General features: G+C 43.2%; 2 protein-coding genes across 4 annotated transcripts in view; one reads left to right on the top strand and one right to left on the bottom strand.

Moving 5' to 3' along the window:
• DNMBP (dynamin binding protein) overlaps nt 1-10,540 on the top strand; it is a 112,033-nt gene extending 101,493 nt beyond the window's left edge. For all 3 annotated transcript variants that reach the window (XM_019459117.2, XM_019459118.2, XM_019459120.2), the window contains 5 exons: nt 1,352-1,684; nt 2,080-2,259; nt 3,840-4,038; nt 6,722-7,263; nt 8,892-10,540. In XM_019459117.2, the coding sequence (XP_019314662.2) occupies nt 1,352-1,684; nt 2,080-2,259; nt 3,840-4,038; nt 6,722-7,263; nt 8,892-9,077 (1,440 nt within the window). In that variant the 3' untranslated portion in view covers nt 9,078-10,540. The remainder of the gene's footprint in view (nt 1-1,351; nt 1,685-2,079; nt 2,260-3,839; nt 4,039-6,721; nt 7,264-8,891) is intronic.
• Nucleotides 10,541-14,129: 3,589 nt separating this feature from the next.
• Nucleotides 14,130-18,496, bottom strand: part of ABCC2 (ATP binding cassette subfamily C member 2) — a 72,037-nt gene continuing 67,670 nt past the window's right edge. Inside the window, exon 33 of the mRNA XM_019459106.2 lies at nt 14,130-14,654. The gene's annotated coding sequence lies outside the window, so the exon portion shown is untranslated. The remainder of the gene's footprint in view (nt 14,655-18,496) is intronic.

Below are 18,496 nucleotides of genomic sequence, written 5' to 3'. Positions count from 1 at the left end.
TTATATTCAGAACAGTGGCTTTTAATTAGTTGAAAGGACAGGTTGGCCTTTGGGATTCAAAGAGATTTTTTTCTAGCTGTGATCAGTCTAGTTTGAAGAGACAGGAAAAGTGGGAAATTTAATCTGGTATCAGTATTGATAACTCTGCATAAAAAAACAACTATCGGAGTACTAACTTAGGAATATGTAGGAACAGTTTAGAAGTTAACAAATGGATCTTTGATTTGGCATGAACTTCCTTTTTATTTTTTAAAAAAAAATTTTTTTTTTTAACATTTATTTATTTTTGAGACAGAGAGAGACAGAGCATGAACGGGGGAGGGGCAGAGAGAGAGGGAGACACAGAATCGGAAGCAGGCTCCAGGCTCTGAGCCATCAGAGGGAGAATGAATATATATATATATATATATATATATATATATATATATTTTTTTTTTTTTTTTTTTTTTTTTTAATTATTTTTGAGAGAGAGAGAGAGAAAGACAGAGCACAAGCTGCGGAAGGGCAGAGAGAGAGGGAGACAGAATCTGAAGCAGGCTCCAGGCTCTGAGCTGTCAGCACAGAGCCTGGCATGGGGCTCAAACCCACAAACTATGAGATCATGAGCCAAAGTCAGACACTTAACTGACCGAGCCACCCAGGCGCCCCTCGTGTTTATTTTCTTTACGTAGCAATATCCTGCCCCTCCATGTCTGTCTGTCCCTCTAGAAAAAATTAAAGACAAAAATCTTTCGAAGTAGAAATTGATATTACCAAGTAGTCATGATTAGCAAAGGTATTATGGGTGTATGAAAGCTTCTCTACCCCAGATTGATGTAACAAAACTACACCTTCAGTTAAATCCAAGCTGTATAGACGTGTGCACGTAAGAAGTGATACCAGACGCACTGTCCCATCCAGGTTGTAATGCAAGCATCACATTAATGTGTGTGGCTTAGCATTTGTCATTAGCTGTGGAGCTGAGGTGGGATTAGCATATTTTGCAAACTGTTTGGCATGTGCGAATTATTGGATGAAGGTTATAAATTGAAGATTTTTGTAGAATGTGCAAGTCCGTCTGGTGTTGGATCAATAGAACACCACTGGATCTGCGTGGGTTTAGCTCGTGCGCTAGCAACAAAGCGGGTGGTACAGGATATAACAAATCAGCCTTAAGGGTACTTCAGAGAATAACAAATATATGTGGTGATGAATGTTAACTGGATTTGTTTTGGTGATCATTTTGCAATATATCCAAATATTGAATTATCACGTTGTACACCTGAACCTAATGTATCAGTTACACCTCAGTTAAAACCCACAAATACCGGGTACGGACTAACTGAGCGATGTGACTTTCTTGTCCCTGCAGAAGGAAAGGACAGAGCGGCTTGTCATCTCTCCCCTGAACCAGTTACTGAGCATGTTCACGGGGCCCCATAAGCTGGTGCAGAAGCGCTTTGATAAGCTTCTGGACTTTTACAACTGCACAGAGCGGGCAGAGAAGTTAAAGGACAAGAAGACTCTGGAGGAGCTGCAGTCGGCCCGGAACAACTACGAGGCCCTGAACGCGCAGCTGCTGGATGAGCTGCCCAAGTTCCACCAGTACGCCCAGGGCCTCTTCACCAACTGCATCCACGGCTACGCCGAGGCCCATTGCGACTTCGTGCGCCAGGCGCTGGAGCAGCTGAAGCCACTGCTTTCAGTGAGTGTGTGTTGTCGTCCATCCGTGTGTCCCACCCTCCCCTGCCGGCGGTGGGGAAATCTCTGAGGTTCTTCCAGGGGTTTTTCTGGGAAGGCACATTTGGGTCTCTTGAGAAATCATTCAAACTAGGTAGATGAAATAGATCATCAGGTCAAGCTTGTCGGGCTCGGAATTGTCCATCCTTGCTGGTGCCTGTCGCTTCTAAACGGCGCTTTCCACCCTGAGGATCCGGGAGGAGCTGGCCAGCGGGGCCTACCTGTGGGAGCCTGCCTGCGGTGGCGCAGGAGCAGTGTGCTCTGGGTGTGGGAGCCACGCTCCCTGCACCCTGGCCAGTCCTGGGACCTTTCATCCGCTGTCTCTTCTTTCTCTCCGCCTGCCCTTCCCACGGACTCCAGTTACTTAAAGTCGCCGGCAGAGAGGGAAACCTCATCGCCATCTTCCACGAAGAGCACAGCAGAGTTCTGCAGCAGCTCCAGGTTTTCACCTTCTTCCCAGAGTCGCTTCCGGCTGCCAGGAAGCCGTTTGAGAGGAAAACCGTGGACCGCCAGTCGGCCTGGAAGCCGCTCCTGGGCCTGGTGAGTGGAGGGCTGGCGAGGGCACAGGTGGAGAGCGGCAACTCCGGCGGGGGTGGGGTCCGGGCCGTGCTAGCCGGGACTTCCTCTTGTCTCTGAGGCCTGGCCGTTACACTTCCATCATCGGGTTATTAAAAGGTTCAAATGAGATCATATATGGAAAGCACTTGGAAATGCCTAGCACATAGTGAGCACTGACAAATAAGCTGTCTTGTTATTATTGATGGACCCAGCTCCGTGTACAGATTAGTGATGTAATAGGAGTTCAAACATAGTGCAGAATAAAGGTCCTCGAGCTCTCTCCTCTGTCACGGGCTCCTTCCTTCACTCTTCCAGAACATCACTGCTGGTCCTAGCTCGTGACCACCTATAATTTTTTTCATACTCAGTATGTATTTCAAAATGCCCTCTGAAAAGCACTCTAGGATCTTAGTCTATACAGTGAATGGAGTTTGTAAAGGATTAATATTAATACTTTGATCAATTAATTAAGGAAACGGATTTAAGGGTATGTTAATTCTGCCAGGCTTCTCTGTGTTTGATCATGTATTGGAAAAGGTAATTATCTGATACACTGCCAAACTGTTAGCAGCTGACCACTTTTTTACCTGGAGTTATAGTCCTTCAGAACTCAGTTTTTCCATATTTTGAAAAGTAGGGTAAAATACACCAGATTATATGGGATCATAATCTAAAAGATTACTGATCTGTCTCTGTTTACAACATTTTGTTCCATATAATCTCATAGACATTAATTTACCTTAAAAGGGGGAATCAAATTTATTATTACCTTTGCTTTTTCTTTCTTTTTTTTTTTTTAAGTTTATTTATTTATTTTCAGAGAGAGAAAGAGCAGGGTAGGGGCAGAAAGAGGGAGGGAGAGAGAGAATCCAAAGCAGGCTCTGTGCTGACACTGTGGGCGTGGAGCCCAACGTGGGTTGAACCTACAAACCTTGAGATCAGGACCTGAGCTGAAATCAAGAGTCTGTCACTTAACCAAATGAGCCACCCAGATGTCCCTACTTTTGTTTTTTTCTAATTTTTATGAATAGTAATTGTTTTTACAGATGGGGAATTCAAGATGAGGAAAGCCTCAGTTGTTCAGATTCATACAGCAAAATACAAGAAGTCCTTGTCATACTCCTTAGATATTTTGACTCTTCAGGTGGCACCTTTTTTTTTTGGTTAAGATTTTATTTTTAAGTAATCTCTGTGCTTAGCATGGGGCTTGAAGTCATAACTCTGAGGTCAGGAGTCGCATGCTGTACTGACTGAGCCAGCCAGGCTCCCCAAGTGGCACTTTAATCGCATTTTTTTGTCACGAGATAAACAGATGTAGAACTAAGTCTGTTCATTTTTCCTAAGAGCCACAAAGGCACTAAGCCATGAACTATGAGAATATGATTTTTACCCAGCCACACGGACTGACTCAGGCACAAAAACATCCACTGGGAGTAGCGAGTGGCTGGCCGTCACTGCCCCCATTTCTGAGACTTAGCTTGTGAGTCAGGATTGAATATGGCTGCTGGGATGATGGCCAGGGAGGGCTTTTGTTGATCATATCTCTTGTGTTACCTTTCAAGCCAAGTTACATGCTACAGTCGGAAGAACTTCGGGCCTCCCTTCTGGCAAGGTATCCCCCTGAAAAACTCTTCCAAGCAGAACGGAACTTCAATGCCGCTCAAGACTTAGATGTCTCACTTCTGGAAGGTGACCTGGTGGGCGTGATCAAAAAGAAGGACCCCATGGGCAGTCAGAACCGCTGGCTGATTGACAATGGAGGTAAGAGTGTTAGACCTCAGATTACGGTAACTCTAAATGAGGAACAAGTTATTTTTGACCATACCCGAATCTTATCTTGGCCAGAAAAAAATGTGAGAGTATTTGATTAAGGGAGAAAAATAACCTTACAAGTTCTGTCCATCTTGAGAGTGTGTAAGGCCCAAGTCATTACTGAAACAAAACCTTTCTTTGTTTTTGTTTTTGTTTTTACAAATTCCAGAGGGGGCTCCATTACTTACCTTGCAGGATCTCGCCATGTTTTACAGCTCTTCTGGGTGGTGCTTACGGCCCACCGGTTCTGAGCCCTCTCAGCCTGTTCTAAGCGAACCACAAAATAAGCTATCCTCTTCCAAGCTCTGTAAACGTGTTTTGTGAGTGTGTGAATTTAAACCTGTAGGAAAAGATTTTTTTGTTTGCCTTTTGAGTTTTTTGTTCCATAACAGTTTTATCTCTTGACTAGGGAATGCCTTTAAATATTTTTTTGTGTGTTTAATTTTGAGAGCAAGAGAGACAGAATGTGAGTGGGTGAGGGGCCGAGAGAGAGGGAGACACAGAATCCGAAGCAGGCTTCAGGCTCCGAGCTGTCAGCACAGAGCCCAACGCAGGGCTCTAACTCACGAATGTGAGCCCAACTCGGACACCCAACCAACTGAGCCACCCAGGCGCCCTGAAAATGGCTTTAAAAATAGCTTATAGTTTGTTTCTAGCAGGGGTGGTGGTGGGGCAGGGCTTGTAATAGAATTAAAGGAGAAGTAAAAAGAGTAATACTGATCCATATCCTTTCTCCCCGATTCCACAAATCCAAAAGCTCTGAAAAACAAGAATTCATTTGCCAAAATCTTCCCTTATCTGAACTTATTTGATAGCAAAATCCAAACAAAGTGACGTGAGCCTATATATAATCATTACTCATCTCTTTTGATGCGAATAGTCATACATTTTAGAAACATGAATTGGTTTAATTATGAGGTGTTGACCCAGATACTGCTGGAGATGTCATAGACAGTATATGTACTTGAGTCCTTTTCCAAAATTCAACAAGTCTGAATTCCAAAACACATCTGGCCCTCAACATTTTATTTTTCATCCTTGGGGCTTTTCTCTTCTCCATCCTGATGAGGGGTGGCAGGAAGCCCACAGTATTAGGATCAGCTGTTAGACCCTCTGCCCCGGGGACCCCTCCCATCATTCAGCAGATGTAACAAGGGTGGCAGCAGTTTTCTTAGGTACAGAAAACACATTGAAGATGAGGACGGAGATGGCCCTTCCTCGCACAGAGGTGACATTCTCCAGGTCCCTGCCTTGACAGATACTTCTTTCTTAACATAAAAAATGTTTCTGTGGATCAGGGATTTCAATCTTTTATGTTTAAAAGTTTTAGCTGAGGACTTCCTTGCAGTAGGGATTTGGATCTGATTTGGGTTCACCAACTGGGTGCAGTCAGAGGAGACTTAAATTCAGAAATCCGTCCAGAAGGGAGAGTGTTGCATCTTCCTGATTCCAGATTCCTGCTGTGATTGAGGTAGAAGTTCTGCTCATGAGCAGTTGTGCAGTGGGGTTTTGGGAGCCAGGCCCAGCCTAGCCCCTGATCCTTTAGACCTTCCAATAATTTTGTAAGCACCTGATCACTTGTATTAAAACTTTCTTCCCCGCGCCCCCGCCCCCAAAATAATAAAAGTTTTAGCCAAGGGCCCTCCCTGCCATCATCTTAGGCAATTTATTAAAGTGAACATGTGCTGTGCCTGTGTTGTGTATATACTAACTCCTATAAACCGCTTCCTACTTTAGACTCTTCTCACAGTATTTCCACCACGTTCCCAAACTAGAAGCGGGATTCAAGTGCTCCAGATGGAAAGAGAGCCGGAGGCCCTTCCTGAGGGGCTCTGTCACTATGAGGATGGTTTTTAAAATCCCTTTTTCTGTACTTGGTGTACCTGAACACATCCTTAGTTAAGTCTCTCCTAGTCTTTGTTTCCATGATGTTGATATCCTGTTAAATTCTCTTCATATGTTCATTCTCACACATGTGGTGATTTTTAATACTTTCCTCTTGAGTCTTCACGAGGGCTCCTGTCACTCACTGTTATGGGGTTGTAACGAGAACGCGCTGGCAGGCAGCCAGAGTTGCATCTCCCCCCACATCGGACCTGGGATTGAATGTCTCATCTTTTTTGTCCCTAGGCATCTTATTTTGTCCCTCACACTATTGACCTAGCTTTCTTTTCTTCTTTTAAAGTTTTATTTATTTGAAAGAGAGAGCATCTGTGCTGACAGCTCAGAGCCTGGATCCTCCTTCAGATTCTGTCTGTCTGTCTGTCTGTCTCTCTCTCTCTCTCTCTCCCTCTCTGCCCCTCTCCTCGTACTGTCTCTCTCAAAAACAAATAAAGATTAAAAAAAGCATGTGTGAGAGCGAGCTCTAGTCAGGGAGGGGCAGAGAGAGAGAGAATCCCAAGAGAATCCCAAGCAGGCTCCACGCTGGCAGTGTGGAGCCTTATTCGGGCAGGGCTTGATCTCACAAACCGCGAGATCATGACCTGAGCCGAAACCAAGAATCGGGTGCTTAACCCACCGAGCTACCCAGGCGCCTCTTGACCTAGCTTTTCAACCACAGTTTTTTCTCTGTTGACTCCGCCTGCTATCCCTTCCACTAAAAGCTCTTCATGTTGATTTTTCCTCCCTGTAGTCACCAAGGGCTTTGTGTACAGCTCCTTCCTGAAGCCCTACAACGCCCGCCGCAGCCACTCCGATGTCTCTGTTGGCAGCCACTCCTCCACCGAGTCGGAGCATAGCAGCTCCTCTCCCAGATTCCCACGGCAGAACAGCAGCAGCACCTTGACCGTCAACCCCAGCAGCATGGCTGTGTCCTTTACCTCAGGGTCTTGCCAGAAACAGCCTCAAGATGCACCGAAGGAAGTAGACCAAGAAACTCTCAGTGCATCCTTAAACTTGGGTTGCTCAGACAGCAGTCTTTCCAGGTGCCCTTCAGACCCAGACCCCAGCTCCCAGCCCAGGCCATGGGACTCTATGGAAGCAGTCAGAGACATTAACCAGCCTGCCCCTGCCCTCAGGAGCCACAGAAACTCCAGGCATCCAGAAATGGTAGGTTACTCCCTACCAGGGCGAAATGGGCAGGGAAAAGACCTCATAAAAGGATGTACAAGAACAACCCGGTCTCTGGAAGACAGAAGTGAAGAGCCAGAAAGCAGTGAGGCAGAAGGCAACCAGGTAAGCGCTCCCAGTCACCATGTGGAACAGGTGGCGGGAAGGCTGGAGGTGTGGGAGCGGGGATGTCCCAGGCACGCCCAGGGCCTGTGTGGGAGTCTGGGCTGAGTTCATGGGCGACTCCTAGAAAATCTGCTGTTTATCCCATCTACTTAGGTTTTTATTCAAATGGCTATTTTTTTCTTCCCATAGAATTTAGAAATAACATTCTGGCTCGGGTTCAGTTTTTCCCATTCTTTATGTAATGGCCTATTCTTGTCTTATGAATTTGAACATAGCTTTTGTATCTTGAATTATTTTTATTTTTATTATTATTTTTTTAAGATGAAATTTATTGTCAAATTGGTTTCCATACAACACCCAGCTCATCCCAAAAGGTGCCCTCCTCAATACCCATCACCCACCCTCCCCTCCCTCCCACCCCCCATCAACCCTCAGTTTGTTCTCAGTTTTCAAGAGTCCCTTATGCTTTGGCTCTCTCCCTCTCTAACCTTTTTGCATCTTGAATATCTTAAACCTACATATTTTAAAGTCATTTTCACATTCACAGCTGAGGAATCCCTGTCACCCACTTGTGGCTTTTGCTCACTCTTGCAGCAGGGAGTTTCTGTGTGTTTTATAACATCTGTCTGTGAGCTCATCTCCATCAGGGTTGCCTTTGTTTGAGAGACTCCGAGGTTACGGAGGTATTTGCTTCTGTCAAGCTTTGGATTCCAGAACCGATTTTCACACTGGATTCTCAGCCCAGTCTTTCTATTGCCACATTCCTCAGTGCTACAGATGAGCATAGGGCATGCCCATTTCTCTGGCAATTCTGTTACTACTCACTGCCCAGGACAGACATCTAAGGTCTGGGCTCCCAGTGGACAGTTTCTAGACATGTGGAAGGAGAAAATGGTCCTTTTTTAGATTCTGATTTTGTTTAAAGAGCTCACTTTGAACTTCATCAACTCCTGTCCAGGCCCTAAGACTCCTCAGGTGTGTTTTCATCCTTGTGCCCCTCAGGCCTCTTGGCTTCCCCTTCTGATCACTGAGTACCACCCATCTTCCATATTGACTGAAGGTTCCTTCTCCTCTTTAAGGCAACTCTGAAAGAGTAAAAGAATATGGATTTTGGTTTTCCTTGAATCTGCCCTGTTCATAATGGTAGCCACCAGCCTTGGGTAGCCATTTAAGTTTTAGTTAAAATTAAATAAAATTAAAACTTAAGCACCTCATGGGGCACCTGGGTGGCTCAATCAGTTAAGTGTCTGACTTTGGCTCAGGTCATGATCTCACAGTTCATGAGTTCGAGCCCCACACTGGACTCTGTGCTGATAGCTCAGGACCTGCTTTGGATTTTGTGTCCCGCCCCCCCCCCCCCCCCCCCCCCCGCCACTTATGCTCTCTCGCTCTCTCTCGCTCTCTCAAAAATAAATAAATATTTTTTCAAAATCTCTTGAAAAAAAAAAATTAAGCACCTCAGTCTTACTGGCCATAATACTTCAAGTGCTTGACAGCCACACGTGGCTAGAGGCTGCCATACTGGATGGTGCAGGAATCGTACAACCCCGCCACTGAAGGAAGTTCTGTTGGACAGTATTGCTCCAAGCGGTTTCCCGTTTCCTAACTCACTTTCTCTCCCTCCCCAGGTCTATTTTGCTGTCTATACCTTTAAGGCACGGAACCCAAATGAGCTGAGTGTGTCAGCCAATCAGAGACTCAAGATCCTGGAGTTTAAAGATGTTACAGGAAATACAGAGTGGTGGTTAGCCGAAGTTAACGGGAAGAAGGGCTATGTTCCATCCAATTATATCCGCAAAACTGAATACACCTGAGCCATTCTCCCTCCCGCTCAACCTTGCTGCCTTCACTTTCCTTCTGCTGAAGGGTTCTGGCGGCCCCCAAGAGGGCACCTGCTCCTGGGACACAGGCCCTGTCTACATTGCTTAACCATGGCACAGTGGGGCACAAGATGGGTCTTGTTCACCACCACTGGGTTGTGTCAATCTTGATGCTCACTAGACTTTCTAGGATTTGAAATGGACCCTAGGGCTATGAAGGATTCAGTGACCATGAGAAGAGGCAAGTCGTGGGTCAGCCTTTGGGAATGAGAAGCCGCCAGCCGGAAAATCAGTATTATATGTACGCTGGAAGCTGTGCTACAGCATTAGATGTTGGCGCTGGTTACACCATACTGAGTTTGGGGTGGTCCTGTGCTCCACGAACAAATGACCAGAAATTGACTTGGGTGAAGAATTCTCCGGGAGCCCTTTTAGACTGTGCTTCTGCATGTGGCAAGGAGTTTGTTGAGGTTGTATCAAATCTGGTGTTTCAGAGCTTCAGTGTTCAGCACACACATTCACGCATACACACCCGCCCCTAATTCCTAAAAGTCCCTAAAACACTACCATCTGCAATCTTTTTCTTATTTATTTCAAACACTGCATTTCCAGATTGGCTCTGCAAAATTCAGTTGTTTTCTCTTTTTAAAAAATATTTACGGTCTGTATTTCCCTTCGATCTTTATCTGGAAGGTTCTCTTCCCTTTTAGGTGTATAGCCACCTATACTTTCGGACAGCCACCTCTGCTTTATCGAGTCCATGTGTGATCTCTCCTAGCCCTTCACCTGCAATCCAATAACTGATAGATTTTCTTAGGAGAACAGGCTCAGAGCTCCAGCAACCCCATGAAAAGGATTCGTTCCACGGGGAGCTGAAAGCAGTCTGGCTTTGTGGAAGACCAGATGCCTTTCTCCTTCTTCCACACCTACTACCCACAGAGGCAGAAAGCATAGCACACGTGTCTTATATGAATTAGGATAAGCAGTCCCAGAGGTAGCTTATCCTAGACTTGGAAATAAGCATTCTCTGTTTCACCACTACCCTCCGTGCTTCAGAGACCGTAGTCTAAGCCAAACAGATTCTAAAGTGCCTGATCGTACCTCCCTTTGGCCTCAGGAAACTATTTGCTAATCCTTACAGAAAGAATCTCCCCCTGAAAGTTCTATTTGAGGAGGGCTCTTATTCTTAAGGTCTGCCTCAGATATGGAGCCTACCTTGAAACAAGAAACTATGAATTCTGTCTTAAGGGAATGAAGAACACCTCCAGCCCCTGCTCGTCCAAGTGCACCTTTGGCCTTAAAATCCTATGAATTGGGAGACACTTGTGGACCCCTTAGCTCTGTGTGTCAGTGGGTTGGTCTGAAGGCAGCAATGCGAGTCTCTTGTGAATAGTGTTTATATTTAGAGATGTTTATATTTAAGTAGTTATTTTATAAATAAAAGCATTTCTAAGGGCCATGAGTGTGTTTTCTTGATTTCCCTCCATGTTTAGCTTGAGCCTAATCAGATTTCAGAGGGTACCTCTGTGACAATTCAAAATGATGTCTAGATTCTGGAAAATGGGAGGCTAACTGAAGAAATCCAAGTCAAAAACTCATTTTGTCAAATATAATTTGAACAGAATGACTGTACCCTCAAGACCCCCATGCTGCAGGCAATTGCCTGTTTGTTTTAAGCATGTTTATCCTAGCAGAATGGAAGAGCTGAAGTCTCTAAACTGGAAGCCCTACGAGGTAAGTGTTTTCCTGATATTACAGAAGTGGAAGCCGGTGCACTAGCGGTTAAGTAACAAGGCTTGGAGTAGCAGCCGGACGGGGCTGGGGACGGGAGGCGGAGGATGATGTGTGGGTGACTGTGAAGCAATTGTCGGATATTGTTTTTTTTTTTTTAACGTTTATTTACTTTTGAGACAGAGACAGAGCATGAACCGGGGAGGGTCAGAGAGAGAGAGGGAGACACAGAATCTGAAACAGGCTCCAGGCTCTGAGCTGTGAGCACAGAGCCCGACGCGGGGCTCGAACTCATGAGCCATGAGATAATGACCTGAGCCGAAGTCGGACGCTTAATCGACTGACCACCCAGGAGCCCCGATTGTCTGATATTGTTAAGGGATAGAAAACATGATTGAATAGGTAGACTCTGTGGTACAGAAACTTACAGATGAACTAGGCCAACTCTTATTTTATGAACTAGGAAAATGAGATCTAATGACATTGTGACTTCCCCAAGTCACGCATCAAGTTTTTGATGAATCCTGAATTTAAACTTGAGTTCTCTAGCTGAGTTTTTACACCTTGTTCTGGAGCCAGACTGTCTGGCTTGAGACACTTAAGAGCTGTGTGACCTTGGCAACTTACCCAACCCATGCTTCAGCTCCCACCTCTAAAGTAGATGGTAACACTAGCCACCTCATGGGTTGTTGTAAGGATTGAATGAGTTGGAACATGGAGAGTGCTAGAACACTGCCTGATACATAGTGATAAATCGGGAGAGCCTTGAGGTCCAAGTCAAGGAATTTAGATTTGATGAGTCTGGTAATAAGAAACTCTTGGAAGTTCTTAAATAGATTGCCTGTTTTAGGAAAGCTAAATGTTACAAGATGATTGGGAGGGACTACAGATCAAAGGCAAGAAAATCTAATAGGAAAAAAAGTTAACTGCTTCGGATATAAGAATGCTTGAGAGTGGGAAAAAAGCATCCTATAAAGAATATGAAATTAAAGAAATGATGGAATCACTGGCAAAGAGGAGGTCATTGGCATGGGGACGGGTTTCTGAAAATGTGTCTTTTGTTTTAAACACTAGATGTCTGCTTGTCTTGCTTCTGCAAGTGTGGCTGTCAGCCCAGTGGCATCACCGTCACTAACCTGGGAGCTGCTGGAAATGCAGGCCCCACGTGATTTGTGCACACATCCAAGTTTGAGAACCATCCGTCAAGGCAATTTTTGTAAATGGGCTTTTCTGCTGTCAGAAAAGTAAGAGTCACAGAAACCACGGAAGGAAAGGGTGTCAGATGTTTCAGACACAACAGAAGGAAATGTCATTGAGGAAAATCTCTCGATCCGGTTTGCCTACTTGCTTCCTCTCATGAATTGTCTCCCTTTCCTGTCTGGAAGTAGCTCTTCAGTTGTGCTTTCATCCAAAAGTCCTAGGAGAATGGAGAAGTGGTGGGAATTGCCATCTCTAAAGTCTCGATTTCTGGCCTTCCTCTCAAAATTATTGTGGGAACCAAATAAGATGACGTGTGTAAATTTTTGTGCACTGAGCTCTAGGAGTAGTACGTGGTTCTAATAAGGATTGAATTTTGTGTCACTCTGTTTTAATTAGTTGTGCAGCTGGGACTCTGTTTATGTGGGTTTTGTTTCAGGGTCAGGAATACAAACAGGCCCTAGAAGGACACAGATGCTTCACTTGCAGAACCTTAGAGCCCGAGGACCAAGAAACTTCAAGATGTATACGCATCATTCTAAATCACCGTACAGGTCAGGATTTTAAACTTTTCTATATGTTAATATGTTGCATTGATGAAGATTTTACTCTTATGTCTTTCTTAGGTACAGAAGAACCCTTGCTGTATCTCACTCAGCCCACTGAAACTTTCCATGCGAGTATTACTGAAGATCGATATTAGTATTTTGCATGTATCAAGAAGGGAGTGTTCAACAACAAATTGAACAACAAGTTCAACAACAAATTGCAAGCTATTCCCTCACCCCACTCAGGGGTGACCCTCCAAGAAAAGGGAGCCAGTGTAGTGTTTTCCCAGAGGTAAGTTCTGGTGGTGTGGTGAGAGGGAGCAAGCATTCTGGTCTGGGCGGCGGCGGGGTGTGCATTCCGGAGACGTTGGGAGCCGGCCGATGCATGGGACTCCACTGCAGATCGGGGGTGGGTGGGGGGAGGTCTGCAGGCCTCAACCATGTCACAAGTCACTGCCCGTGTACCACCATGCTAGTTGTCCCCTGAGACACCCAAGAGGAGTCAAGCTCCAAACCTTTCCCATAGCCACTCCTCAGGTCCAGGATCAGGGAAGCTGAGAGAGACTGCTGATGTGTCACAGCCGCCTCTTATGGAGCCACCATGACTCACTTTAACAAAGGACCTTCCCACAACCTCTCCGCTGAGGTCAAGAAAAGATTACCTCCAAAAATGATGATGCTGAATAAGATGCTGGCAGTTTGCCAGAAGAGGGACAGGTATGAGCACTGAAACCCGTTTTTAGCAGGGCTGAAAAGATGGTGTAGTCGTCTGCAAACTCAAACGGGATTCACTGAAGATCAATGAATTGTCATTAAGCCAACTTCAGTTGGAGAATATTGGCAATTTCATCAGAGCTACTTGGACTTATCGTATTGTATTGGTTTCCTATTGCTGCTATAACAAATTACCACAGTTTGTGGCCTAAAACAACACAAATTTCTTATAATTCCGGAGGTCAGAAGTGTAAAATCAGTCTCACTCACTCAGCTAGACAGTGTCGGTAGGGCCAGTTCCTTCTGGAGGTTCCAAGGGAGAATCTGTTTCCCTGCCTTTTCCAGCTTCTAGAAGCTGCCTGCATTGGCTTATGTTCCCTTTCTCCATCATTAAAGCCAGCAGCATAGCGTCTTCCAATGTCTCTGCCCTCACCCCATCTTCATTCTGTGGTCCTCCTGCCTCTCTTCTGGGGATCCTTTTTACATTGGGCCCATCTGGATAAGGTCATCTCAATATCCTTAATCCCATCTGCAAAGTCCCTTTTGATATGTAAGGTAAATAAATCCTCATGGGTTTTGAGGATTAGGATGTGCACATCTTTAGGGACCGTTATTTCTGTCTACTGCAGTTATGAAATCACATGCCATTTTTGAGGCAAATTCTCTTTTTGCGAACGGAAGCATGATCCAATTCAGGCTACCCTGGTGATTCTGCAATAGGGGTCAGCAAACCTTTTCTGTACAAGGCCAGACAGTGAATATTCTAGGCTTTGTAGGCCATACAGTCTGTCACAACTCCTCAACTCTGCCACTGTAACCCAAGAGTAGGCATAGATAATACAAAAACAAGTGAGCATGGTGGTTCTGATAAATCTTCATTTACAGAAACAGCCAGATTTGGCCCTTGAGCCATACCCCTACTTTAAATCTGGCTTAAACAAAAGGATTTGGGTCAACCATTAACATTGAAGGTAAGTATGCAGGAAAATTAGACCTTTTGATGAGGAAAATGAAAAGCTAGCAAAAGTGTAATTGGTTTATAGACTGGAAATACAGTATCAGCCAGGCAGATATCTATGAGGCTAGGAGGCGTCTCTATGATACCAGAATGTTAAACCTTAACATCACGATTTTCCTGCATATAGATGCAAACAACAAAAGAGCCAGCAGGGAAGGGTGTTAGCACCAGGTGGTGGGAAAGAAATCTGTGTCTAGAGGTACAACCAGTGGATAACTCGACAATCTCTATAGATGGATTCCAACAAAGTTGTTTCCTAGAGAAGAGTGAGTGGCTGTGGGCTTATGTAGCAAACGTCCCAAAGACCGTTGCTCCAGCAGAACCAATCATTCATAGTGGAAACCAAGGAGAGGGTAGGTGGACCTGAAATCCATGACAGTGGTTATCAGGAAGAATAGCCAGAGGCTGTCACGGTGAGGACCAAGGTGACTAACCAATATGGCGACCAAGGCCTTGATTGTTAGAGTTGAAGAAAGGAGCTCTTACATTAGTTCATTGTTTAGGTTCAGTAAGAACAAAACTAGTCCTAAGTAATTTTTCTTTTCTTCCAGAAACTTTGTTTTTCTGTTCATTTTACTTAAAAGGAATTCTGCCTTACACACACCCCTTTTTTTCTTTTTTCTACTTCTTCCCTAACTAGTTGATTTTTACATTGCATAGTTAAATTGTATAGCATAATCTATTTCCTGCCTATGAAGTAAAAAGGAATGCTATGGAAATGGAATGCTTCTTGCAGCCAATTCTTTTATGCATTTTTACGATCTTTTACTTTAATATCTTTAAATATCATAAAGCCCTTTTTTATTCCAGTATAGTTTACAGTATTATAATTTCAAGTGTACATTATAGTGATTCAATAATTCTGTACATTACTCAGTGCTCATCATGATAAGTGTACTCTTTAATCTCCTTCACCTATTTCACCCATCCCCCCACCCCCTTCCCCTTTGGTAACCATCAGTTTATTCTCTATAGTTCAGGGTCTGTTTCTTGTTTTGTATCTTTTTTGCTTTGTTCATTTGTTTCTTAAATACCATGTATGAGTGAAATCATATGGTATTTATCTATCTCTGACTGACTTATTTCACTTAGCTTTATATCTGTCCATCCATATTGCAAATGGTAAGATTTCATTCTTTTTTATGGCTGAGTATATTCTAGTGTGTGTGTGTGTGTGTGTGTGTGTATCACATCTTCATCAGTCAGTGGACACTTGTGCTGCTTCTGTAATTTGGCTATTGTAAATAATGTGACAATAAATATAGGGGTGCATATGTCACTTTGAATTAGTGTTTTTGTATTTTTTTGAGTAATACCCAGTAGTGGAATTACTGGATCGTGTGATAATAATTTTAATTTTTTGAGAAACCTCCATACTGTTTTCCACAGTGGGTGCACCAGTTTGTTGTTTCTTGTGTTTTTGATTTTAGCCATTCTAACAGGTGTTAGGTGGATCTTGTGGTTTTGATTTGCATTTCCCCGATGATTGATACTGAGCATCTTTTCATGTATCTGTTCACCATATGTATGTCTTCTTTGGAGAAATGTCTATTCATGTCTTCTGCCCATTTTTAATTGGATTATTGGGTTTTCTTGATATTGAGTTGTAGAAGGTCTTTATATATTTTGGATACTAACCCACTATTATATGCAAATATCTTCTCCCATTCAGTAGGTTGTCTTTAATTTTGTTGATTTTTTGCTATGCAGAAGCTTTTTATTTTGGTGTAGTAGCAATAGTTTACAGTCTTTTTCTCTCTTGCCTCAGGAGACACATCTAGAAAAATTGTGCTATAGCAAGTGTCAGAGAAATTACTTCCTATGTTCTCTTCTAGGGTTGTTACGGTTTCAGGTCTCACATTTAGGTCTTTAATCCATTTTGAATTAATTTTGTATATGGTGTAAGTGAGTGGTTCAGTTTTCCTAACGCCATTTGTTGAACAGACTTTTTCCCATTGTTTATTCTTTCCTCCTTTGTTGAAGATTAATTGAGCTTATAATCATGGGTTTATTTCTGGGCTGTCTATTCTGTTCCATTGATCTGTGTGTCTATTTTTGTGCCAGTACCATACCATTTGGATCACTACAGCTTTGTAGCAGATCTTGAAATCTGGGCTTATGATACCTCCAGTTTTGTTCTTTTTCAAGATTGCTTTGACTATTTAGGGTCTTTTGTGATTCTACACAAATTTTAGGATTAATTGTTCCAACTCTGTGAAAAATGCTATTGGTATTTTGATAGGGATTGTATTAAATCTATAGATTGCTTTTCGTAGCATGGAAATTTTTAACAGTATTTCTTCTTCCAGTCCATGAGCATGGAATCTTTTTCCATTTGTTTGTGTCATCTTTAGTTTATTTCATCAGTGTTTTATAGTGTACAGCATACAGGTCTTTTACATCCTTGGTTAAGTTGATTCCTAGGTATTTTATTTTTGGTGCAATTATAAATAGGATTGTTTTAATTTCTCTTTTCTGTGACTTCATTATTAGCATATAGAAATGCAATAAAGGGGCGCCTGGGTGGCTCAGTTAAGCATCTGACTTCAGTTCAGGTCATAATCTCACAGTTCATGAGTTCGAGCCCCACATCCGGCTTTGTGCTGACAGCTCAGAGCCTGGAGTCTGCTTCGGATTCTGTGTCTCCTTCTCTCTCTGTCCCTTCCCTACTCATACTCTGTCTCTCTCTCTCAAAAATAAACAAAATTAAAAAGAAATGCAATAGATTTCTGTATATTGATTTTTGTATCCTTTAACCTTCCTGAATTCATTTATCAGTTCTAGTAGTGTTTTTGTGAAGTCTTTATAGGATTTTCTATATATAGTATCATGTCATCTACAAGTAGTGAAAGTATTCCTTCTTCCTTACCAATTTGGATACCTTTTATTCCTTTTTCTTGTCTGATTGTTGGGGCTAGGATTTCCAGTACTATGTTGAATAAAAGTGGTAAGAGTGGACATCCTTATCTTCTTCCTGACCTTAAGGGAAAAGCCCTCAGTTTCCCCCCATTGAGTATGATGTTCGCTGTAGGTTTTTCATTCATTCATTCAAAGAGAGAGCATGAGCAGGGGAGGGGCAGAGGGACAGGGGGAGAGAATCTTAAGCAGGTTCCATGCCCAGTGCGGAGACCAACGAGGGACTTGATCTCACAACCATAAGATCATGACCTGAGCCAAAATCGGGAATTGGCCACTCGACCGAACAAACCACCCTGCTGTGGGATTTCCATATATGACCTTTATGTTGAGGTATGTTCCCTCTAACCTTACTTCGTTGAAGGTTGGTTTTTTTTTATCATGAATGGATGTTTTACCTTTCAAATGTTTTTTCTCCATCTATTGAAATGATCCTATGGTTTTTATCCTTTTGTTGATGTGATGGATTGCATTGATTGATTTGCGAATATTGAATCCCTCTTGCATCTCAGGAATAAATCTCATATGATTGTAGTGAATGATTTTTTGAATGTATTGCTGGATTTAGTTTGCTAATATTCTGTTGAGAATTTTTGCATCTACATTCATTAGAGGTTTTGGCCTGTTTTTTTTTTTTTAATTTTTTTTTTAATGTTTATTTTTTTTGACAGAGACAGAATGCAAGTGGGTTAGGGGCAGAGAGAGAGGGAGACACAGAAGCAGGCTCCAGGCTCTGAGCTGTCAGCACAGAGCCCGACGCGGGGCTCGAACTCACAGGCTGTGAGATCATGACCTGAGCCGAAGTCGGACGCTCAACTGACTGAGCCACCCAGGCGTCCCCCGTATTTTTTATTATAATGTCTTTATGTGATTTTGGTATCAAGGTAATGCTGTCCTCATAGAATGAATTTAGAAGCTTTCCTTACTCTACTGTTTTTTGGAATAGTTTGAGAAGAATAGATATTAACCGTTCTTTAAATGTTTGGTAGAATTCACTCGTGAAGCCATCTGGTCCTGCACTTTTGTTTGTTGGGAGTTTTTTGATTACCAGCAATGAAACTGAATGAGTAATCAGTTTGTTCATATTTTCTCTTATTCAATTTTGGGAGGTCATATGTTCCTAGGAATTTATCCAGTTCTTCTAGGCTGTTCAGTTTGCTGGCATACAATTTTTCATAATGTTCTCTTGGAATCCTTTGTATTTCTGTGGTATCAGTTATTTCTCCTCTTTCATGTCTGATTTTGTTTGAACCTTTTTTTTTTAATCAAAATCTTATTGATCTTTTCAA

The sequence above is a fragment of the Panthera pardus genome, unplaced genomic scaffold (genome assembly GCF_024362965.1).
Source record: "Panthera pardus isolate Hobbes unplaced genomic scaffold, ASM2436296v1 HiC_scaffold_22, whole genome shotgun sequence".
Lineage (NCBI taxonomy): Eukaryota > Metazoa > Chordata > Mammalia > Carnivora > Felidae > Panthera > Panthera pardus.
Note: the sequence above shows the minus strand (reverse complement) of the source record. Positions and strands in the feature narration are given on the sequence as shown.